This window comes from Brachyhypopomus gauderio, chromosome 7, assembly GCF_052324685.1.
Source record: "Brachyhypopomus gauderio isolate BG-103 chromosome 7, BGAUD_0.2, whole genome shotgun sequence".
NCBI lineage: Eukaryota > Metazoa > Chordata > Actinopteri > Gymnotiformes > Hypopomidae > Brachyhypopomus > Brachyhypopomus gauderio.
This window is the reverse complement of record NC_135217.1, coordinates 28595879-28621809: the sequence shown is the minus strand read 5'-3', so window position 1 is coordinate 28621809 and position 25931 is coordinate 28595879. Positions and strand designations below refer to the sequence as shown.

The 25931-nt window shown below is 41.0% G+C and overlaps 2 protein-coding genes and 1 long non-coding RNA gene across 6 annotated transcripts; all 3 read left to right on the top strand.

Moving 5' to 3' along the window:
- Positions 1–512: 512 nt before the first annotated feature.
- LOC143519514 (protein kinase C delta type-like) lies at positions 513–4958 on the top strand. 2 transcript variants are annotated; one of them, XM_077013035.1, is made up of 11 exons: positions 513–808; positions 1358–1450; positions 1636–1947; positions 2631–2761; positions 3027–3194; positions 3431–3522; positions 3704–3766; positions 3873–4011; positions 4128–4316; positions 4499–4624; positions 4790–4958. In XM_077013035.1, the coding sequence occupies exons 1-11, from the start codon at positions 613–615 to the stop codon at positions 4946–4948; spliced, it is 1668 nt and encodes a 555-aa protein (XP_076869150.1). In that variant the 5' UTR covers positions 513–612; the 3' UTR covers positions 4949–4958. The 2 variants fall into 2 exon arrangements, with proteins under 2 accessions (XP_076869150.1, XP_076869148.1); XM_077013033.1 differs by having other exon boundaries at positions 515–808; positions 1355–1450.
- A 4483-nt stretch (positions 4959–9441) lies between these two features.
- Positions 9442–10656, top strand: LOC143518279 (uncharacterized). 3 transcript variants are annotated; one of them, XR_013132137.1, is made up of 3 exons: positions 9442–9886; positions 9999–10058; positions 10156–10656. It is a non-coding gene; the product is annotated as an uncharacterized LOC143518279 (long non-coding RNA). The 3 variants fall into 3 exon arrangements; XR_013132138.1 differs by having other exon boundaries at positions 9529–9581; positions 9658–10058; XR_013132136.1 differs by having other exon boundaries at positions 9442–10058.
- A 10723-nt stretch (positions 10657–21379) lies between these two features.
- On the top strand, positions 21380–25680 carry LOC143518278 (protein kinase C delta type-like). The gene is made up of 11 exons (XM_077010729.1): positions 21380–21484; positions 22029–22124; positions 22310–22693; positions 23375–23505; positions 23774–23941; positions 24178–24269; positions 24423–24485; positions 24592–24730; positions 24849–25037; positions 25220–25345; positions 25512–25680. The coding sequence occupies exons 5-11, from the start codon at positions 23840–23842 to the stop codon at positions 25668–25670; spliced, it is 870 nt and encodes a 289-aa protein (XP_076866844.1). The 5' UTR covers positions 21380–21484; positions 22029–22124; positions 22310–22693; positions 23375–23505; positions 23774–23839; the 3' UTR covers positions 25671–25680.
- The last annotated feature ends 251 nt before the right edge of the window (positions 25681–25931 follow it).

The following is a 25931-nucleotide window of genomic DNA, read 5'->3' as shown; positions in this document are numbered from 1 at the left end:
TAAACACAGGGATCCGCCGGGTTTGTGTTGATCTTGAGTTTAAGCTCTTACGAAGTTTAGTGTTCAGACACGACCAGCTAGCTAACACACACACACACACACACACACACACACACACACGCGCGCACGCACACACACATACACACACGCACGCACACACACACACACACACACACACACACACACACACACACACACACACACACACACACACACACACACACACACACACACAATGCTAACGCTAACTGATTTACGTTTAGCTGTGTGCTAGCGCTAACACGGAACACTCACCTTCGTAGTTGTCAATATAACTAGATATGTACATCTTGAAATCTTTCTCTTTCTCGCTCGAAGAAGCCGCGGCATGTGTGTCTTGACGATCCGATGAACATCGTTGACCGTCACCCGAGGGAGGTCCTGCAAACAGCGCGTGTAAAACGTCATTGTTGACGTGTCTCTGTAGTCGAGCCCGAGATAACCGGAAATGATACTGCCAGTATATGGGCATGCGGAAGCGTCACGTGCACAGAGCGAATAAAAAATATATATTCCCATAATTCCACATGACGTCATAATACCTGCTCTGTCGTCATAACGACGGCACAACAAATGAGGGTATATATAAAATTGCATGTACAGTATAATTCCATATCAGTCCACATAAAGACAATGAAGTGGGAAGATATTACAAGGTGTTGTCTCTGGTGCTGGTGCATCAGCACCCAAGATTTGGATGACACAGACACAGAGGAGATATACGGAGGAACAGAACCAATACAGGAGACCGAAAACACCCATGGCCTCAGTGAGTAAATGAGTACAATAGTGACAATTTATTTTGGGGTCATATATTGGGGCTTATTTTGTTCTTTTAACACAGCTGAATTTGGTGTTTATTGGTAAAACCAATAAGTGAAAAATAGAAAAAAAAAACCTGATAATTTGACAGGTTAATTTTTATGAAGTCAGTGGTGTTGCTATGGCAACATACCAACAAACCCAGGTCCACAAATAGTGATAGTCTCAATATAAATCAAATAATAACGATTCTATTACATTTGTGTCTTTCTTCTTGGCTTTGTATATTTATTGATTAGAAAAAGTATTTGAAGGGATTTTTTAATGGGTTGTGTATACCGTATTTTCTGGACTATAGAGCGCACCTCAATATAAGCCGCACCTACCAAGTCTTTTTAAATGGAAAATGTTGTATAACCCGCACCGGGCTATATGTCGCATATATCTACTGCTTACCTAATGCTTATATTAACACAGTTCAGCTAAAAAAACATTGACCTGTTATTACATTGTAACGTGTACTTAGGACTTGTTGAAAAAATCATTTTTGCAGTAGCACCTTTGAATGACAGTATTCTGGATGAGGCCTGTGAGGAGCTGCTTCTCGTTCTCCTGGACGAGACTGAGGACTCCTATAACCCATCTCTAGGTGACCAAGACACATTCATACAGAATATCAATTTGATACCATATTTCATAATTTGCTGACATCAACGTGTTCAGTAGCTATTCATATCAAACAAGCACACATTAACACAATTCAGATGAAAAACATTCACCTGTTAATTTCATGTAATATTTAATTATGGCTTCTTGAAAAAATCTTTTTTGCAGTAGCACCGTTGAATAACAGTGTTCTGGATGAGGCCTGGGAGAAGCTGTGCCACGTTCTCCTGGACGAGATTGAGGTCTCTTTGAACATAAGTGTTCTGGACGATGCCTGGAAGGAGCTGCTCCAGGTTCTCCTGGACGAGACTGAGGTCTCGTTGAACACAAGTGCTCTGGACAATGCCTGGAAGGAGCTGCTCCAGGTTCTCCTGGACGAGACTGAGGTCTCGTTGAACACAAGTGCTCTGGACGATGCCTGGAAGGAGCTGCTCCACGTTCTCCTGGATGAGACTGAGGACTCCTACAACCCATCTCTAGGTGAATCTCAAGTTGATAACATATTGTAATTTGCTGATATCAACATGTTCAATAGTTATTTTCATATAACTCAACTCAACTCAACTTTATTTATAGAGCACTTTAAGAACGGCAGCCGAAACAAAGTGCTGTACATAAGAATAGAACATTAGACATAAAACAAATAATGATAAAACAATATTAACTAAAGCGGTAAAAGGAATCAATAGAACAAATCAAAGAATTAAACTAAAGCAGTAAAAACTAAAAATATACAAAGTCTCATGCTGTGTTTAAAGCCAATGAATTAAAGTGGGTTTTAAGACTTGTTTTTAAAATGGGCAGTGAAGGGTCTTGTCTAACATGCAGTGGTAGGTTGTTCCATAATCTAGGAGCAGCAATGGAAAAAGCTCTATCCCCTCTGAGCTTACGCTTTGCGTTACTTTTGGCGTCTCTTGCCACAGGGCATATGGTGTCACATGCATCCCTGTAGGGAAGAGCAGGGCTGCCTTTGTAATTCACCCAATGATAGAAAATATTTATTACAAAAAAAAAAAAGCTATATGCACTTGAACTTGGGTTAGACCAAGTGCCAAACTAAAGTGGCTAATCTGTGTGGCATCAGCCAGAAACTACTGGCTGAGGTATTCACCCAAGTTAGCTAGATGTCTGGATGTGTAAAAATGTACTGTACATCTCTGTAGATGCATCTCCATGTGGTCGACTGTGTGAGGGTTCGAGTCCTCGCCCCCTGTCCAGGATCAGCCACCAGACACACATCACTGTGGAGCACTTCACCTTTCACAGTGTACTGGGCCAGGGAAGCTATGGCAAGGTAGAGTCTTCCCCGTCACGCTGCTCCCACGTCCTCCACACACACACACTGACTCTGTGTCTCTCTTCACTTCTCCTGACTATTCACTTATCATTTTTACATGTCTGTCCTTTTGCCCTTCTATTGTTAAATACTATCTCCACAAGAATAGACCAAACAAACTCTATTCCATCAAATCTTCATATTTCATGGATGTGTGTGTATGTGTGTTTTATTTTTTCACTCTGGTCTGTTTGTCTATTTTTCTCCCTTGGTCCCTGCTCAGGTTTTTCTGGCTGAACTAAAGGGCAGCAAGGATTTGTTTGCTGTGAAAGCCTTGAGGAAGGACGTGATGAATAATAACGTAGAGTTCACCATGGTGGAGAAGCGGGTGCTAGCTCTGGCATGGGACTGTCCCTTCCTCACCCACCTTTACTCCACCTTTCAGACCGAGGTAGTAAAGAACAAATTAACGGTTACATTATACAGTTGCTCCACCTCTCAGTCAACAGTAATGGGGTGTCCAGCAGGACTCTTTTGTATAGGCAGTAATTAACCACACCAGGCATTGTCACAACTGTTTACTGTACCTTATACTTCATGGAATCACTGTGGTATTTAAATGATTGTTGAGTCAGTAATTCTGCTTGTACTCATACCAAAGTGTTTATGGCATTGTCTGCATGTTAGGAGCACTTGTTCTTTGTCATGGAGTACCTGACCGGAGGTGACCTGATGTTCCACATACGGGAAACAGGAAGCTTTGACCTCTACACAACCACGTGAGGCAACACACACACACACACACACACACACACACACACACACACACACACACACACACACACACACACACACACACACACACAATGATGTTTTTTTGTATGTCTTATATAAATATAAACGTAGGTGTGTGTAATTATAGTCCGGTCTGATGGCTCCTGGTTTGTTTCTTTCTTCCAGATTCTATGCAGCTGAAATTGTGTGCGGACTCCAGTTCCTTCATGGAAAGGGCATCATCCACAGGTAACACACAAACAAATCTACATGGACATTCTGTATTTTCACCTTTACTGTTCTTGTCTACTGAACCACATTTTTGCCACATTTTTGTATTTCTCTCCTGCATTAGGGATCTCAAGTTGGACAATGTGATGCTGGATGGAGAAGGTCACATAAAAATTGCGGATTTTGGCATGTGCAAAGAGAATGTTTTTGGAGACAATCTTGGCAAAACATTCTGTGGGACACCATACTACATGGCCCCTGAGGTATGAGATGGCATCAAATGAATTTGACATTGAATGTTCTCACCTGTAACAATGTCAATGTAATTCAGTATGCCCTGAATGTGAATGTGTGTGCATGTGTGTGTGTGTGTGTGTAGATCATTCTGGGTGAGCGGTATTCATTCTCTGTGGATTGGTGGTCATTTGGTGTGCTCCTATATGGGATGCTGATTGGTAAGCCTCCATTCGATGGTGAAGAGATAGATGATATTTTTGATTCCATCATTATGGACATACCTGACTTCCCTGACTGGATCACTCTGGATACCAGAGACATGCTAGAACGAGTAAGCATGCACAAAACCACACCTGATGACACATTAATAATAATAATAATAATAATAATAATAATAATAATAATAATAATAATAATAATAATAATACTTCACAACCAAGACATGAATAGACACACTGAGATATTTCTATTATGAATAATATTCTTGCTTTTGGTTTTCTTCCATGAACAAAGCTGTTTGAGCAAGACCCTTCTTATAGACTGGGTGTTGTGCCTAATATCCGAGGTCACTCATTCTTTGAGATCGTCGACTGGTCTGCTCTGGAGAGGAGAGAGATCCAACCCCCTTACGTGCCAGTGGTATGAGCTTTCTTTCCATCTCTTTCCATTTCTTACAGTCATCTCTCATTCCTGTTTTTTTTACTTTTCATACTGTATGCTCATAGAGCAAATTGGAAAAATACAGATACTGAAAAGCAGCCTCTGTTCATCATGTGATTTGCTTCCATTCTCCTCCAACCACAGAAATCATCCAATGACGGTGGCAACTGCGAGCAGGAGTTATTAAACGACCGCCTGTCCATGTGTGAGAAAGGCTTGATTGGCTTAACGGACCAGAGTGCGTTTGCTGGCTTTTCTTTCGTCAACCAGCACATGGAGCATCTCCTGCAGGGGTGTAAATAAAAAAAATGTAAATGTGCCATATTTTGTCAATTGTGATTTATACACCCCAATCAAAATTTGTCCTCCGCTTTTAACCCATCTGTGCAGTTAGAACACACACACACACACACACACACACACACACACACACACTAGTGATTACTAGGGGGCTGTGGATCACATGTGCCCAGAGCGGTGGGCAGCCCTAGCTGGTGCCCGGGGAGCAGTTGGGGTTAGGTGCCTTGCTCAAGGGCACCTCAGTCATGGCCTCAGGTCTGAGAATTGAACCCACGACCCTCCGGTCACAAGACCAGTTCCCTACCACCAGGCCATGACTGACCTGGACAAGTGATGGACAACCTGCTCCACATCTTAACATGGCAGAAGAAGATACAGTACAAATGTGTGATTAAACTATACAGCCAGTGTTTTTATGTGTCACTGGCTCTCCCTTCTCAAAATAAAACCTGTATTTTGGGCATGGTCTGGGGGTGATTCACAGAGGTGTCAACTGGCCATAACGGCTCCTCCAGGTTATGTATTCCATTTTAGGCAATATTTGATACACCCTTGCCAAATCCATGTAGATCAGGTATCACCAAATGGCGGACCGCGGTCCGGATCCGGACCTGAACACCGTCCTGTCCGGACCCAATCACATTCCTGATTAACTGGATACGGACCCAAATGCCAAAAAATTTTTAACGGGAGACTATATTTTAAACCGGAGAATTTATTTTCAGACGAGTGTAACATTCACCACCCATTTGAGTGTTACGTTCACCCCCCCCCCCCCCCCCCCCCCCGCTCAACAACTTTCGTTCGCCACCGTGGACCCGGACCTAAGGTCTGAGCTATCTGCCAAAAATGGACCGCGGAAAGATTTAATTGATTACCCCTGATGTAGATGTTTTGTTCAAGTAACCATTCATTATTGTAATTCAAAAACATTAGATAATCCCTCATTGATTGTGTCCATGAATCACTGATAACACCTTTAAAGTATGTGGAACGGCAGAGTAAGGGTTAATAACCCAGTTTGCAAAAGAGGTTACTGAAAGTATAGATAAAAAGATATAGATTATGTACAGTTGAAATCGTATTGTGAGTTTGCAGGGGTATATTTAATTTAAGCACATGTGCATATGGTTTCATTTTTGTGTGCATAAAGCTTAGAAAGGAAATAAATTCAATGCATTTTAAAAGGTATTGTAACGACTGAGAGCTAAGAGGACACAAATACTGAGGATAGCAGGGTTTAATAGCTGGAGTGTTAACATAGAGGATACGAGGGTAACGAGGCATACTAATTAAAATACAACTATCACAAATCAAGAACTAACAACCAGACAAGATAACTCAGATAACAAAAGACAGAGGATAAAACAAACACAAGAACTCAGAACAAGGCAGATAAACACACAACCAGGATTACCACCACAATGACTTCCAAAGAGGGACTGAAACACAGGGAGTACAAGTACCAAACCAATCAAGACAAACTAGAAACACCTGAGCTGAAAGCAAGGAAGGAGGGACAGACAAGACAAGGTGAACAACAGAAGACCTGGGCTGTGTTCGAAATAGACTACTACATACTGGATACTGCATACTGGACTCAGTATATACTGGATACTGCATACTAGTCCTCGTAGTAGTATGCAGTACAGTTTCCAGTATGCGACAAAAGCAAAGCACACTACGGGGTCACGTGAACGTAGCGTTGCATGATGGGATGCAGTACACCACGAAGATAGCTCTGTTCGCGTACTGGAATATTTTGCGGAAGTAGTAGGTCATCCGGGTATGTTTCGCGTACTGGAAATTTTCATTTTGGTCACATACTGCATACGGCATACTCAGGGACGGACTGGCCATCGGGCATACCGGGCATTTTCCCGGTGGGCCGACGTGCTATTTGGGCCGACAGTCCTGACACTTTTTTATCTATTTATATATTGGTCTGACCGGCCCATAAAACAAGTAGATCAGTGGGCCGATTCAGATGGAGGCTGGCTGATTGACACTTGTCTGGCGAATCACATTAACACACCTTTCGCGATGCTCCTGCTGCCTGCATAATGCATTTGGCAAAAAAAAGTCAGCGCGAGAGTTTACCGGTCCTTAAACACGCTGGTATGCAGCCCATTGGTTATTTTCTTTACTGACACAGAGCTGTACCAATCATATCATCAAACACCCCCTCCTCCATGCGCCGGTGCGTAGTGCAATCTAACGTTGATTAACATAACGTATGTGAGTATCTGAGATGGAGAAAAAGCGCAAAGGAGGTGCAGAGAAACTACGACAAAAAAGAAGCTTGAACTTCAAGTAAACGCTGCCAAATGTATAAAAATTACTCAAATGTTTGCCACAGCAGGGCCTTCATCAGCTCCCGTGGCTGATGACAGTGGTGACGGTGGCCAGTGAACAGAAACATGTACTGAACGTGCGGTAAGCCTGACTCCTTTCAGAGCAGCTATAAAATGAGTAGGGTTAAGCAACCAAACCCTTTGCCAAATCTGATAAATTGATAAAACATCAATAAAATCATTTTGGCTAATGTTCTATGGCCGAGTTAGTTTGTATTGTAAATGCAAAAGGTAAAATAAGTGAATAACGTCCTTACCTCTATTATAAGACTTTGTGTACACTGACTGAATGAGAAAATAAGCCTATTTTAGTACTTTTATGTCTTCCATTCTGAACTAAATAGTCTTAAATGTGAGAACACTTTTAAAACCTCCATTCACCAACAAAAACAGTACTAAGTCACTCAGCAGGCAGCATTCTATTTTCATTATTATACTATTAATATTTGTGGGGTGAGTAGTAGGCTAGGCTAAGGCTATGCTTGGTAGGAAGGGGAAATGTTTGGTAGCTTTTATGGAGGTGTTTAGGGAAAATGTACAGAAATTAAAGGAAATTACACTTTTTAAAATGGTAATTTTGTTTATTGCCTGTGCCATATGCCAATGCTGCTGTGTGCCTCTTCACAAATCTTCATAAATCCAGTATTTCTAGGTGTATTTTTAAAGCCACCATTCAATTAAACTGAGTTACTGGGCAGTTTTCTGATTTTGTTATTAGGCCATTGATTGTTTAACTTGTAAGCCTAGGTTTAGCTACTTTTTCTCCTGGATGTGTTTGGGGCCATTTAGCCTAGCTGGCTAAAGAAAATGTAGGCTCTAATTAAAGAAAATCTTATTTTTTACAATGACAATTTTTTTTGCCAGTATTATGCCAATGCAGCTGTGTGTCTGTTTTTCAGATAAAACAACAATAATTAATTCCTTATGTTGAGATAAAAAAAAACATACATTCATTCTTTTGACTGGGTAAGTTCACAATTTATTGAGTACTACTCTTGGAAGAGTTAGCATCTGATCCTTTATTTTTCATCTCTATTCTTTCTTTCTCTTGTCTTCCTCCCTGAAACACATAGGCACACCCAGTTGGATGAATGCTGCATTCATTACTGTGATGGAGTGGTTCAATATGCATTTTCATACTGTTAATAAACAAAACTTTTTGAAAGTATTTAATGATTTAAAAATTATTTTATTTCACTCTCACTAATTCCTGTAAACTCATGGCATGGCTTAGGGTACATGGTTTTGAAGAGTGTAAACTGTTGGTATACACATTCAAAAAACTGAAAAGTATGAAAAGCGTTATCGAGTGTGAGTGGGCCGGTCTGGTCCAAAAATGCCAGGGCCAATTTTTTGTCCCAGTCCGCCCCTGGGCATACTGATTTGGGGCTCAATCAGTACGCCAGTAGTATGTAGTAGCAGGGTTGCCAACTTTTGACGTTCGCTTGGAGTGAGATTTTAACCTGGAGCCGGTGGCGAGTGTATTTTGTTGAGCGGGGGGGGGGGGGGGGTGGGGGGGGGGGGGTGGTGGCGAACGAAAGTTGTTGAGCGGAGGGGGGGGGGGGGGGGGGGGGCGAACACAGATTCACAGATGGACACAGATTCAGTGTTATATCGCCGGTGGATGGCGCCAGAGCTAGCGAACTAGTAACGTATTGAATCATATATGTGGATCTGAGGTAAATAAACTGGATATTTTTTTTCGGCGTGAGATATCGGAAGTGTGGCGTGAGAGCGTGTGAAAACGGTCAAATGCGTGTGTCTCACGCTCAATGCGTGAGAGTTGGCAACCCTGTAGTAGGCTATTTCAAACACAGCCATGGACTGGACTTACTGGGGAACGGATCTAAACAAGGTCACACAGAAGACACGGACTGGACTCACAGCAGGAGAGAACACCGACAGGGGTGTGACAGACAGAGGGAAAGCATAGAAACAGGGCGGGATAAACAGACGAGGAGAACACAGGCACATTGAACAGTACCGGAGTGACAGCTAGAGAGGGGGGCGTGGCCCTATGTGACATGTATATTAACCATGCATATTTGCACAGGTTAACATTTAAATAAGTGTAGCCAGCATAGCCAAGGCGACGCTTTCTTTGTTTTGGTGCGCACATGAAGGATGACGTTCTAGAGTAGAGTAGCACCTGCATTGGGTGAGCCATTTACAGGTAGGCATATATAGGGACACCTGTGGGGTCCTAGAGGATAGCGTGGTGGCTAAAGTGCATGCAGGTGGCGGCGTCTAGAAGAAGCGTGTCTGTAACAGCGAGTCCGAAGGTAGGATTAAGTTGCATATTATACTTTTGCACAAGATGACTGATGAAGCAACTAAACATGGTTTGGTTTTAATTAGTGTGGGGACGCGAGGATAGGCGTGTTCAGGTGGAGTGGCCGCAGGTCATTAAGGTAGCAACAGCCGGTGTGTGTACAGAGTACAAGGTATGCGAGTTTGGTAATCATGCTCGAGCTTTAGTCGCACCCTTTCAGACATACGGAGTAAAGCTCCTTTGTTTATTTTAGTCTGTTGGTGACACGCCACATCCATTCTGTCTTCTACTGACTTACGAATGATCGGTTACCAGGTACAATTAGCCACCGTGCATTCTCTAAAGCTTTATAAACACCTGAAAATGTTTTAGTATGCCTAAACCAGAGGTTTCATATGGTTTTTTTAATTACACTCTGTATATCCAGTGTTCTGTGACAAGCTGCTATCCTGTCCATGAGTGAAGTTGGTCAACCCTGATGAATGTGGTATGTTTCGTCTTTTTAAATCATATTCGTAATGTTGAACGTAGTCAATGTTTTATTGACTGAATGTAATGTTTCTTTCTGTTTTGTGTATATGAAGGGCCACAGCTTCAGTGGGTGTCAGTTGCTGTTTTCTACCGTTTTGTTTTATTTTGTGTTCTTTTATCTAAAAGATCCTACCATAGCAAATCATAAAGTGGTCTTTTAATGATATGCTGCTCAGGGGTATTTAAGTGACCCGTTGTTTTAAAAACCCTTACTCTTGTGTGACTACCTGTGTGTCTAGTTATTGGTCGATGTACCTTTTTTTTAACTTGAGTCTCTTGAGTATTCTGATCCAGTACTATTTAGATGTGGCTATGTTGAGACTGAGATAGAGGCAGCCATATCGGGTGCTGTGTTCACTTTAGAGTGTGATTTGGAAACATTTGCAGTGTGTGGCTGAATTTTAGAGATTATTCACGAGTGGTATTGTCAATTGGCTGTCTTTACTCAGTCTCCAAACCACAAACAGGTAGTGTCAACACCTCTTAGATTGTTTCTTGTTTTATTTAATTTAAACTGACAGTCTATTGTCTTCAATAAAGACTGTATTTTTGCATCACCAACGTTTGTCTACCTTCTTTAGAGTTCCCCTTACTCTAAGTAAAAAAGCACTAATTAAGGGGTGGTGTAGTTTGGCACTTACTAACTAGGGGGGCGCTACATAAGTGTAAAATCTTTTTGTCTTATACTGTATGTGTATGGTGTATAGTGGAAAGATATTTGGTATAGGCTCTCTTGGCTTTGTGTGGTATATATGTGCACTGTATGAATATTGGTGCATTTAAGCTATTTTTTACTACTTGCCAATTAAACACGAGCATATGATCAAATGGTTTATAATACACTGCTTTTTGTTGGATTCTCATATTTAGAGATACATGCTCAGACGCTGCTTTATGGGAAACATTTGTAGGTACAGTCATTTGAAAAAGTTTGGGCACCCCAATTCATCTTAAGGAGATGAGACAGTTTACAGACAGGAGATCCTGAAATTGGCAGATTGGTGCTCAGAAAATAATTTATCTCTGAACACAAAGAAAACCAAAGAGATAATCGTCGACTTCAGGAAACACAGCACGAACCTAGCCCCTTTATACATCAACCTAGACCCTTTATACATCAACCTAGCCCCTTTATACATTAACGGCGAGTATGTGGAGGGTCCACACTTTCCGGTTCCTTGGTGTCCTTATCTCTGCCAACCTAGACTGGAAACACCACAGCAGTCATCAAAAAGGCTCAGCAGAGGCTACACTTTCTGAGAGTCCTCAGAAAACACAAGCTGGACTCCAACCTACTGCTGGTGTTCTACCGCGCCTTCATCGAGAGCCTGCTGACGTACTGCGTCACAGTGTGGTATGGCAGCTGCACCATGGCAGACAGAGAGAGACTCCAGAAAGTAGTTAAAACAGCACAGAAAATAATTGGCTGCCCTCTTCCATCCCTGATGGACATTTATACCTCACGCTGCCTCAAAAAAGCTAAAAACATAATGGAGGACAGCATCCACCCTGGCTTTGATCCGTTTGACTTGTTGCCCTCAGGGAAGAGCTACAGGTGCATCAGAACAAGGACAAACCGATTCAAGAACAGTTTCTTCCCCAAAGCAATCACCACACTGAACTCACACATGCACTGATCCCATAACTGAACCTCCAATCCCATAGACTCTCACCATATAATAAATGCAATAATAATAAGTGCAATAATATGTGGAATATGTGCAATATTACTATTTAACTATTTAACATGCAAATCTTAGTGTTTAAACTAGAACTGGAAATTCTCCACACCTTTATTGTATTTAAATTTAAAAATCTTTATTATTCTATAGTGTAAAAATTTTTGATACTTTTTATATTCTGTATGTTTGCACTGAAAAAGGTAAGCTTTCAATCTCATTGTACATGTGTATAATGACAATAAAGGCATTCTATTCTATTCTATAATCATTTGTAGTTGTCAATGAGTGCCCGGAGCGGTGAGCAGCCTCTACAGCGCCCGTGGAGCAATTCAGGGTTAGCTGCCTTACCCAAGGGCACTTCAGGGTTAGCTGCCTTACCCAAGGGCACTTCAGGGTTAGGTGCCTTACCCAAGGGCACTTCAGCCCTAGAGGCTGTAGAGCAGGGATGGGCAACTGGCGGCCCGCAAATAGATCAATAATAATTTAATAATTAAAAGAAAAAAAAAAGAGACATGTGGGTAAAATGCTATAATTAAGTATGTTTAGAGACACATTTATGTAACCATGCTTAAACAGCAAAAATGCCCATAGACTTGGTAGGGTTAAGGACATGTTAATGCATTTATATGCAGAAAATAGATGTATGTTGGTGCAATAAACATACAGATCTGAATTCATTGAAAATGTTCTTATTGAGAATAATTTGTAGTGTCTTTCATATCCAAATGGTCATGTGTGGTCATGTGGCCCTCCAATAATAGTGCTGAAAAATTTTTGGCCCTCTTTATCATGGAAGTTGCCCATCCCTGCTGTAGAGGCTGCTCACTGCTCCGGGCACGTGTGCTCACTTCACCTGTGTGTGTACTTAAATGTGTGTTTCACACATTGTGTAAGTTGTGTTTAAAGGTGTGTTTAAATATATTTCATTGTTTTATTATAGGTGTAATTATATTCATTAAAAAGATGCATGTAATTTTATAGAAAATGAATTATTATAATAAAGAAATTAGCATTCATCTGGTCAGTGTCTTGTGTAATTGATACAGTATGGTAAGCAATCAGAACTCTCAGGTGGGTGACAAATTATTACTAAAATAAATTAAACAGTACTTAAACAGTGAATTTATTGCAGTAAATCAGCATTTGGTCACAACACATGTAAACCACATTTAATGTACAAAAATGTACATGAATATATATATACATAACTACAGATAATTACATTACATCCTCTGTTGGGATTTTTGAGATAGATAGCTAGATAGATAGATTTATTAATGTATCCCAGAGGGGAAATCGTGTGTTACAGCAGCGCAATCCATATATAGATATATAGATCAATGGGCTGACCTGGCTAATATTTAAACGGAAATATGTCAGCACCCCGTGTGCATATAGCCTATTCTGAAGTAATTCCATTTTTGTTGAAAAATCCGACACTCTGTGTCCGCTTTTCTCTTTTTTTTTATAGGAACTGCAGATTTTAACTAAATGGAGTTTATTCTTTTTTAATAATGTAGGTTTATTCCGTGGGCTGGACTGAACCCCCTGGCGGGCTGGGACGCCCCTGGTGTATACCATCACAATCACAGCATCATTACTCTTAACAAGGTCTCGAGGAACATCAAACCAACTGAATAAATTATCGTGAAACTGTCAAGAAAAACTCAAATGTCTCGAATTTTTGCATTCCGAGTCAACAATGTTGCCTGTGGGGAACCCGAATATTCGAATGCCGACACAACTTCTCCAGGTGTGGCTGGAATGTTTAAAATGCACGTTTTACAGCCCTTTAAAGAAGTTATTCATGTTTAAGCAACTGCTTTGACGACAGAAATGCTTAGATACAATTTACAAAACATGATACACTCACCCATCACCAAGTCTCTAAAAGACATGTGATTGATTATAATGTTGTATTTATCTGTTCCGGGATTCTCAGGGGACTGGCGGCCCAGACAGCTCCTCCTCTTATAGTGGCCGAAGGGCCCTCGGCCTACTGAAGGAGGGGAGGGGGGTTACAGTTCCTGGGAATACCTGAGGACGGAGTTGTATGCAACAAATGGACATATTAATTATTATTCTTGTCATAGTAGTGCACTAAATGTAAAATGTTATGTTACTGCAGTAATGTATGTCATGTTTGTGTTTGTAGGTAACCCCTGCTAGTAGTAGTGGTGTGTCCCAGCTTAATTAAGGGGAGGGGCTACTAGTATAAGAGGCCTTCCTCTCAGAGGCTAAGGAGGTTGAGGTTGGTTGGTTAATGTTGGTTGTTTGATATTGGATGTTATTGTGTTGAGCCCAAGAAACTTAGGGGCTAGACTGGCTGCTGATTGCCAGTGCTTACTGGAGGTACTGCTTATAAGCCTTTGTGGGCTTGAGTACTTTTTATATGTTTGTTTTCCTTTTATACAGTTTTTCTTTTCGTTTACTAGTATTGGTGATTTACTCCTTTGCTGGAATACACAATTAAAACACCTTGATTGGGAACTCCAATGTCTGTATTCACCTCACTCTCTGTAGTGAACCCACCTCCATATTCACCCACTCGTAGTACCACGCTCACAGTATGGTTTCAATGGGTGTTCATAATGTGACCGGACTGTGTATATTATTTTAATCTTTTCTCTTTGTTTTTGCCCAATCCAGAAGCTAACACCAATTGATGAGCTGATGAGGCCTGCTTTCCTGCACAAGAGAACACAGATGCTGGAAGATGATGTGAGAGAGACCCAGCATATTGCACGTCTAAGGGTACATGTGGAGAGGATGATTAGACGAATTAAAGAAAACAAACTATTTGACACTGTAATACCACTCTCCATCACAGGAAGTATCAATCAAATTGTTTACTGTGGCATGTCTTCTCTCCAACTACCAGAATGGTCCTCTTGTCAAGAAATGGGCCTCGGATGGTGGAAAGGGCTGTATGAGTACAGAATATATAACATTTGCTCTTTCCCAAGAATACTTTTTACATTCATGTACAGGGCTTTTTGTTATTATTTTAGAAATGTTACAGAATTTCTCCTGATGTTTCCCTGCTGCAATTAAGGCTTTCATGATTTGAGGTAGGTTTACTAAATAAGGAAAAACAGCAGGGCAATGGTACTCCAGGGGGGTATTCCACGAAGCGAGCTAACTCAGTAAGCCGGGCTTTTAAAGACAAGCCTGGCTCATTTTGCTCAAATTCGGTTCCACAAAAGAGGCTAGACTTGAGCCTCGCTCAGTTACTACAGCAACATATACGTTTGAACTAACCTGCTCCGTACCAGGCTAGAGTTGAGGCTTAGCTTAGCCGGACCGCTTCTATTGGCTGAGCAGCGTGATGTCAGTCTCGCCATCCGGGAAACTGAATTGAGGAACAAGGTTCCGCTGCAGTTCTATCCATTAAATGGCTGTGGATGTAGCATATATTATAACATCTTTATACATTTAATTGAGTACTGTAATTATTGGTTTGGAATGATTGCAGGTTATTATTATCAAAATTTAATAATTATATTTCAAAATGCAATTTATATTTCGATCTTAAGAGTACATATTCAATGTTATTCAGTGAGGTTTCTGCACATTTTAATGTATTGGTTTAATCTTCACAAATTCAGGTCAGTGTAAAATGGAATACAGTGTCTAATCGCAGTTATGGTGCAGAAACATACATAAGCATAAACTCTATCACAAAAAATACAATTCTTTGTACCTGAGTATTAATAATTATTAATACTGAGTAATTTAGGTGAAGATACTTTTAGGTATATATTTATCCCCATACTTCCTCTTTTGTGTTCAAATTACAAGCAAATCATATCACTTTGCAATTTACATATGTTCAGTATAAATAATGTAAATGTGTGGTTAACTTAATGGTGCAAAAAGGAAATGGATACAGACAAATACCTTACCAAGATTTTCATACAGGTGATACAAATAATCCAAAATGTAAGCTATAAAAAGAGCAGCTAACAGTGAAGGCTGAAGGCTGATTGACCATGGCATGCCCATTTGTAGAGAATCCAGTAGATGAGGGAGCGTGTGTAGTGCGCAGAGCATTCATGCTACCAGCTCCAAGGTCATTCCAGGACAGGACAGATCCACTGGGCTTTCCGGATGACTACTTATTTGAGCACTACAGGTCAGGGGCGCAGATGGCACTGGGGACGGGGGGGACATGTCCCCTCCAGATTTATATTGACCCCATCCGAAATCTAGCATCTACAAGCATAAACGCATATATTGTACAGCTTGGTCCCCCTCACTTCAGAATTTCCATCTGCGCCGATGCTACAGGTTCAGAAGACACAGTATTATATATCTTTGTAAATTACCGGGGCCATATATTGAGAAGACCACTAGACGTAGTAAAGCTCTTACCAAACCCCAAACAGTCTGTATCGCTTTGTGCTTCTTTGCCAGTCGTGCATTTCTGTACAGCTTTGGGGATGCATAACATCTTAGTAAGGCAACGTTCTGCAGCGAAATTCGAAAGGTTTACCTTGCGCTTAAGCGCTTCCTTAATATATTCATTAAATTCCCTGGTCACAGAGGCATCCTTCCCATCCTTTTCAGAACAGCTGGCATGTATTCATGAGAAGTAGTGTTGGTTTGATCAGTAACTTGGAGTTAAATTTATATGACTTTAACAGACGCTCTTATCCAGAGCACTTACCAAAGTGCTTTGTATTCATCTTAATCAACTATTTCATGCTAAAATTCCTTCAATTCAAAACGCATTGAATTGTCTAGGATTTCCAAATGTCATTGGTGCTATAGACTGTACTCACATCTGGATAAAGGCTCCATCTGTACCCATGGAGGCAGACTATGTGAACCAAAAAATTATTTCACAGCATCAATGTACAGGTACATGCAAGTTTTGCCTACCCAACAGAAATTGTAAAGCATGTCAGTTCATGGGTTTGAATAACTTTCACCCTTTGTCACTTTTGCCATTGTTCTAGATGGTTTGCACCAGCCAATTTCTATTCTCCAACATTGAGGTAAAATGGCCCGGCTCGGTGCACGATTCCAGGATATTTCATGCCTCCTCACTGGCACAGAGGTTTGCTAAGGTAAGAATACTCCAACCACACAAAATAGTGCAGATTTGGCCTCAGTGTTTAACTCTACTCCTTATAATCATAGGTGCTTTTCCTGGCTTACTGCTTGGGGATAGGGGTTACCCCTGCCAACCTTTTCTCCTTACCCCATATGCAGACCCTACAACAGATGCAGAGAGGAGGTTCAATCATGCACATTCAAAGACAAGGGCATGCATTGAGATGGCATTTGGACAGTTAAACAGCAGATTTAACTGCTTGCGCCATCTCAGAGTGACTCCTGAGAGAGCCTGTGACATTAAAGCAGCCTGTGCAGTTTTGCACAATGTGGCAATACTGCAAAAAGAAGAAATGCCAAGAGTGCAGTTGGAGCAATGGGAAGATGGCATTTTAATTGCAGACCACATGGATGGTAGAGCTGTGAGGGACATGTATGCAAACACTTACTTTAGTTAAGGGAATATTTTGTTTGCATTTGTTCATTAACACTATTAACATAAAACAAGAGGCGTTTTTTTTGGAAAGAGAAATGTATTAATTGTCTTGCTGAGCCTGTGGACAGAAGAAACAAAGAACAAAAATGTAAAATCTGAGAAACAACTGAACCTACCTTTAACATAAGGCTGTGTATCATGAGGACAGACAGGATCAGATGATGTTCCTCCTTCGATTCCCACAATGATGGGGCGTCCGCTGTTTTGCTCTAAAGCAAGGTCTTCTGCAGGAGTGAGGGCTGCTACAGGAGGCCCACCACCAGCAGCAGCAGTAGCAGTTTTCTTTCTGGTTGCTAAAATATTTTATACAGTTGCCATGTTCTCCTAACCCCGCTCATGTTACTTCTAAATCAGGAAATTATTAACATTATTAATTTACTATAACACTTTTTAAATGCCAATGAATGGGTTAAATTATATGCTCACGCATTTAATCTGTCTGCAATATTGTGCCAGGCAGCTTCTCTGGCTTTATTAATACAGGACGTGTTGCCTTTCTTCATAATAACGTCTTTATATTCCTCATAAAGACGTATGAGTAGCTCCTGTTCAGCAGAAGAAAAAAAAGCTGCTCGTTCTTTCAGCTCTTTCGACATTTTCTTGCCTTTTTGAATATCGATTAGTGAGGCTGTGTAAATACTGTGTGCACGCGCATGATCGCCGATTACAAAAGCCGGGCTTGAATTAGCGGGAACAGGTTGAGTCTGGATTTCGTTAGTGGAACGGAACTAGACGGAAGTGAACTGTTTGGCTAACTCAAGCGAGGCTCACTCTAATAAGCGCCGCTTTCATAAGCTCGCTTCGTGGAATAGCCCCCAGGACCAATGTTGCAAATCTGTGATAAATATTTAAGGGTGCATATGCATGTTATCCATGTGTTTACTTTTCATGTACACTTCCTGCAGTTTGAACTATGACCACTTACTTTTTGTAAATAGTTACTTCACATCTAATGGGCTTCACTTTTAATGTTTAATATTTAATATAAATGTTTCACTTGTTTGTACTTAAGCTTGACGAAATGTAAAACAATGACAAAGTGAAGGAAAATAAATAATTTTATTTTGAAACAAAGTGCTTGTGATTTGTCTATTGAGTTGTTTTTTTAAATATCAGAACTGTGCCAATGACATTCAAATGTTTTTCTATTCTACAGATCCTTATCAGGGTTATAAGAACATTTTAAACAAATACAACAATATATACAAACATACAAACTGAGTTTGTAGACATCTGGGCATGTATATGTGAAAAAAGAAATGGTCCACCTTTTGTTTAATGGTGTTAATTACCTCTGCATCTCTCAATATGCGCTGCACCAACATGTCCTCCTCAGCAAAAACAACAAAGTCACACCAGTCCATTCCTGTGATGAGCATCTGCCCCTGGATCTGTCAGTAGTAGTTATGATGACGCTTCAGCTGCAGTGTGCCCTGCTTTGCTTCTAGGTAAGAGCAGTCAACATAACTTACAGAGCAGAGGATCCTAATGATCAGAGATATATCTACAGAGATCACTATTTATTTATACTCATACTGCTAATGTGCATGGTTGAATAACTCAACCTATACTGTGGTATTTTATATTCATTTGTATGTTACTGTAATGATGCATACTAAAGTTTGTTTATGCAAAACAGTACTTCCGTTATGGTGAGTAGGTATAATTATTGGCCACTTTAGTTGGCACAATTCTTTTCAGGCCAGCTTAGTAGTTCAACAACTAAAGATCATTCAATTTCTCTGCATAGATTGATTGTCTTCACTCCACTCATTTATGGCCCAGACCACCCCTGAGCAGATATTATATGGGTGGTGGATCACTGTCAGCAGCACAGTGGTATATGTGCTTTTTAATTTTTAAATCAATTACATTTTGCAGTCTTAATATCTGAAATGATGTCTTTGTAATTTAAAATAAGTAGTATATGTGTAACGACCTGCGCTGGGCAGAACAGGGAGGCGGACACAAACGCTGAGGAGAGCGAGATTTATTAAAGGAAATTCCATTGACAGAGTCGAAATAACGGGCGCAGGTCAGATCGGGAAGGCAGTCCATACATGAAATATACACAGGCATGACAACGGGTACAGAAAACAACAAGACAGACTAACTAAGGAACAAAAGGCAAAACACATGGGAGACGGATAACACAAAGGCGCAAACTTACGAACAGCTGGAATGACTAGGCACAGGTTTGAACAAAAAGACCAATACGGACATGGGAGACACAGGGACTTTTATACACAGGACTAGACAAGGACCAGGTGCGAACAATGATAACAGGGGCGTGGCAAACAATGGGAAATCACAGAGACAACGAGCAGGGCGGGATAAACAGGCAGGGAATACAGACATGAGGGAACCCAGAGTGACAGCTACGAGAGGAGGCGTAGCCCTACGTGACAATATGACTGTATTCTGTGTTTATTGACATTTTTCATAGCACCCTACATTTTTACACAAATGTACAAAGTTTAGAATATTATTACTTACCAAAGTTCTTGGCTTGTGCCATTGCTGCTCACTCTCTGTGCAGCTCAGGACAGGAGGAACAGCAGGAACTCTTAGTTGTGAATAATGTGCAGTTTGATAAAGCAATGCCACCACATGATTGCACAAAGTTGTCCCAGCAACACATGAGCAGGTCTCGAATCATCTAATGAAATCTGCAAAAATACAAAATGTAGCAAATACAATGAGAAACAGTATCAAGTGCAATTTAATTAAAAAAACTGTTTACAAAATAAAATCAGCCAGGAAAGGCTATATAATTAGAATACACTGTCACTAATAGTCTACAGTGTTGCCTAATGTGGCCCTCATTTGACATAAACAATTTACCAGCTTCAATAGTATTTACAATAAAGTAAATCAGGAAACATCTGAACAAATACAGTTTCTGGGGGTTTTGCCTTTAACATTCACTTTTCCTGACATTAAGTCATACTCACATTGCCAGGTAACATTACTCAAAACATTACTCCACTACTTACTTTTCACCAACAAAATGTTTTTAATCCCCATAAACATAAATCTAAAAACAACATTCATAGCATCTATCTTCTAAAGCACTGTCACCCTACACTCGAGCTGTGTGGCTTCTCCGACTTCTTCATCGACCTAAAACAGGTCGCCCTCACACACATCTCTCCTGTCACCTGATCTTTGTTCAACACTAAAATGCAAATAAAAGAATAGACTTAATCACAGTATGTGTTTAATAGTGAAGTGAGATAACTCAGTCCTGAGACAGGTTAAACAGCAGTCTCCGGCGCGGATTCCGTGTTTGTAAACAAAGCACAATATTCGTTGTTTTGTAAACAAACACGCGTCGGCGAACACCGTCGAGTTGCGCTTTGTTTACAAACACAGATTCCGCTGTTTAACCCAGTCATGGCCGGGCTAAACACAGGGATCCGCCGGGTTTGTGTTGATCTTGAGTTTAAGCTCTTACGAAGTTTAGTGTTCAGACACGACCAGCTAGCTAACACACACACACACGCGCGCGCGCGCACGCACACACACATACACACACATACACACACGCGCGCGCACGCACTCACACACACAATGCTAACGCTAACTGATTTACGCTTAGCTGTGTGCTAGCGCTAACACGGAACACTCACCTTCGTAGTTGTCAATATAACTAGATATGTACATCTTGAAATCTTTCTCTTTCTCGCTCGAAGAAGCCGCGGCATGTGTGTCTTGACGATCCGATGAACATCGTTGACCGTCACCCGAGGGAGGTCCTGCAAACAGCGCGTGTAAAACGTCATTGTTGACGTGTCTCTGTAGTCGAGCCCGAGATAACCGGAAATGATACTGCCGGTATATGGGCATGCGGAAGCGTCACGTGCACAGAGCGAATAAAAAATATATATTCCCATAATTCCACATGACGTCATAATACCTGCTCTGTCGTCATAACGACGGCACAACAAATGAGGGTATATATAAAATTGCATGTACAGTATAATTCCATATCAGTCCACATAAAGACAATGAAGTGGGAAGATATTAAAAGGTGTTGTCTCTGGTGCTGGTGCATCGGCACCCAAGATTTGGATGACACAGACACAGAGGAGATATACGGAGGAACAGAACCAATACAGGAGACCGAAAACACCCATGGCCTCAGTGAGTAAATGAGTACAATAGTGACAACTTATTTTGGGGCATATATTGGGGCTTATTTTGTTCTTTTAACACAGCTGAATTTGGTGTTTATTGGTAAAACCAATAAGTGAAAAATAGAAAAAAAAAACTGATAATTTGACAGGTTAATTTTTATGAAGTCAGTGGTGTTGCTATGGCAACATACCAACAAACCCAGGTCCACAAATAGTGATAGTCTCAATATAAATCAAATAATAACGATTCTATTACATTTGTGTCTTTCTTCTTGGCTTTGTATATTTATTGATTAGAAAAAGTATTTGAAGGGATTTTTTAATGGGTTGTGTATACCGTATTTTCTGGACTATAGAGCGCACCTCAATATAAGCCGCACCTACCAAGTCTTTTTAAATGGAAAATGTTGTATAACCCGCACCGGGCTATATGTCGCATATATCTACTGCTTACCTAATGCTTATATTAACACAGTTCAGCTAAAAAAACATTGACCTGTTATTACATTGTAACGTGTACTTAGGACTTGTTGAAAAAATCATTTTTGCAGTAGCACCTTTGAATAACAGTATTCTGGATGAGGCCTGTGAGGAGCTGCTCCTCGTTCTACTGGACGAGACTGAGGACTCCTATAACCCATCTCTAGGTGACCAAGACACATTCATACAGAATATCAATTTGATACCATATTTCATAATTTGCTGACATCAACGTGTTCAGTAGCTATTCATATCAAACAAGCACACATTAACACAATTCAGATGAAAAACATTCACCTGTTAATTTCATGTAATATTTAATTATGGCTTCTTGAAAAAATCTTTTTTGCAGTAGCACCGTTGAATAACAGTGTTCTGGATGAGGCCTGGGAGAAGCTGCGCCACGTTCTCCTGGACGAGATTGAGGTCTCTTTGAACATAAGTGTTCTGGACGATGCCTGGAAGGAGCTGCTCCAGGTTCTCCTGGACGAGACTGAGGTCTCGTTGAACACAAGTGCTCTGGACAATGCCTGGAAGGAGCTGCTCCAGGTTCTCCTGGACGAGACTGAGGTCTCGTTGAACACAAGTGCTCTGGACAATGCCTGGAAGGAGCTGCTCCAGGTTCTCCTGGACGAGACTGAGGTCTCGTTGAACACAAGTGCTCTGGACGATGCCTGGAAGGAGCTGCTCCACGTTCTCCTGGATGAGACTGAGGACTCCTACAACCCATCTCTAGGTGAATCTCAAGTTGATAACATATTGTAATTTGCTGATATCAACATGTTCAATAGTTATTTTCATATAACTCAACTCAACTCAACTTTATTTATAGAGCACTTTAAGAACGGCAGCCGAAACAAAGTGCTGTACATAAGAATAGAACATTAGACATAAAACAAATAATGATAAAACAATATTAACTAAAGCGGTAAAAGGAATCAATAGAACAAATCAAAGAATTAAACTAAAGCAGTAAAAACTAAAAATATACAAAGTCTCATGCTGTGTTTAAAGCCAATGAATTAAAGTGGGTTTTAAGACTTGTTTTTAAAATGGGCAGTGAAGGGGCTTGTCTAACATGCAGTGGTAGGTTGTTCCATAATCTAGGAGCAGCAATGGAAAAAGCTCTATCCCCTCTGAGCTTACGCTTTGCGTTACTTTTGGCGTCTCTTGCCACAGGGCAAATGGTGTCACATGCATCCCTGTAGGGAAGAGCAGGGCTGCCTTTGTAATTCACCCAATGATGGAAAATATTTATTACAAAAAAAAAAACTATATGCACTTGAACTTGGGTTAGACCAAGTGCCAAACTAAAGTGGCTAATCTGTGTGGCATCAGCCAGAAACTACTGGCTGAGGTATTCACCCAAGTCAGCTAGATGTCTGGATGTGTAAAAATGTACTGTACATCTCTGTAGATGCGTCTCCATGTGGTCGACTGTGTGAGGGTTCGAGTCCTCGCCCCCTGTCCAGGATCAGCCACCAGACACACATCACTGTGGAGCACTTCACCTTTCACAGTGTACTGGGCCAGGGAAGCTATGGCAAGGTAGAGTCTTCCCCTTCACGCTGCTCCCACGTCCTCCACACACACACACTGACTCTGTGTCTCTCTTCACTTCTCCTGACTATTCACTTATCATTTTTACATGTCTGTCCTTTTGCCCTTCTATTGTTAAATACTATCTCCACAAGAATAGACCAAACAAACTCTATTCCATCAAATCTTCATATTTCATGGATGTGTGTGTATGTGTGTTTTATTTTTCTTTCACTCTGGTCTGTTTGTCTATTTTTTTCCCTTGGTCCCTGCTCAGGTTTTTCTGGCTGAACTAAAGGGCAGCAAGGATTTGTTTGCAGTGAAAGCCTTGAGGAAGGACGTGATGAATAATAACGTAGAGTTCACCATGGTGGAGAAGCGGGTGCTAGCTCTGGCATGGGACTGTCCCTTCCTCACCCACCTTTACTCCACCTTTCAGACCGAGGTAGTAAAGAACAAATTAACGGTTACATTATACAGTTCCTCCACCTCTCAGTCAACAGTAATGGGGTGTCCAGCAGGACTCTTTTGTATAGGCAGTAATTAACCACACCAGGCATTGTCACAACTGTTTACTGTACCTTATACTTCATGGAGTCACTGTGGTATTTAGATGATTGTTGAGTCAGTAATTCTGCTTGTACTCATACCAAAGTGTTTATGGCATTGTCTGCATGTTAGGAGCACTTGTTCTTTGTCATGGAGTACCTGACCGGAGGTGACCTGATGTTCCACATACGGGAAACAGGAAGCTTTGACCTCTACACAGCCACGTGAGGCAACACACACACAAACACACACACACACACACACACACACACACACACACACAATGATGTTTTTTTGTATGTCTTATATAAATATAAACGTAGGTGTGTGTAATTATAGTCCGGTCTGATGGCTCCTGGTTTGTTTCTTTCTTCCAGATTCTATGCAGCTGAAATTGTGTGCGGACTCCAGTTCCTTCATGGAAAGGGCATCATCCACAGGTAACACACAAACAAATCTACATGGACATTCTGTACTTTCACCTTTACTGTTCTTGTCTACTGAACCACATTTTTGCCACATTTTTGTATTTCTCTCCTGCATTAGGGATCTCAAGTTGGACAATGTGATGCTGGATGGAGAAGGTCACATAAAAATTGCGGATTTTGGCATGTGCAAAGAGAATGTTTTTGGAGACAATCTTGGCAAAACATTCTGTGGGACACCATACTACATGGCCCCTGAGGTATGAGATGGCATCAAATGAATTTGACATTGAATGTTCTCACCTGTAGCAATGTCAATGTAATTCAGTATGCCCTGAATGTGAATGTGTGTGCATGTGTGTGTGTGTGTGTGTGTAGATCATTCTGGGTGAGCGGTATTCATTCTCTGTGGATTGGTGGTCATTTGGTGTGCTCCTATATGGGATGCTGATTGGTAAGCCTCCATTCGATGGTGAAGAGATCGATGATATTTTTGATTCCATCATTATGGACATACCTGACTTCCCTGACTGGATCACTCTGGATACCAGAGACATGCTAGAACGAGTAAGCATGCACAAAACCACACCTGATGACACATTAATAATAGTAATAATAATAATAATAATAATAATAATAATAATAATAATAATAATAATAATACTTCACAACCAAGACATGAATAGACACACTGAGATATTTCTATTATGAATAATATTCTTGCTTTTGGTTTTCTTCCATGAACAAAGCTGTTTGAGCAAGACCCTTCTTATAGACTGGGTGTTGTGCCTAATATCCGAGGTCACTCATTCTTTGAGATCGTCGACTGGTCTGCTCTGGAGAGGAGAGAGATCCAACCCCCTTACGTGCCAGTGGTATGAGCTTTCTTTCCATCTCTTTCCATTTCTTACAGTCATCTCTCATTCCTGTTTTTTTTTACTTTTCATACTGTATGCTCATAGAGCAAATTGCAAAAATACAGATACTGAAAAGCAGCCTCTGTTCATCATGTGATTTGCTTCCATTCTCCTCCAACCACAGAAATCATCCAATGACGGTGGCAACTGCGAGCAGGAGTTATTAAACGACCGCCTGTCCATGTGTGAGAAAGGCTTGATTGGCTTAACGGACCAGAGTGCGTTTGCTGGCTTTTCTTTCGTCAACCAGCACATGGAGCATCTCCTGCAGGGGTGTAAATAAAAAAAATGTAAATGTGCCATATTTTGTCAATTGTGATTTATACACCCCAATCAAAATTTGTCCTCCGCTTTTAACCCATCTGTGCAGTTAGAACACACACACACACACACACACACACACACACACACACACACACACACACACACACACACACACACACTAGTGATTACTAGGGGGCTGTGGATCACATGTGCCCAGAGCGGTGGGCAGCCCTAGCTGGTGCCCGGGGAGCAGTTGGGGTTAGGTGCCTTGCTCAAGGGC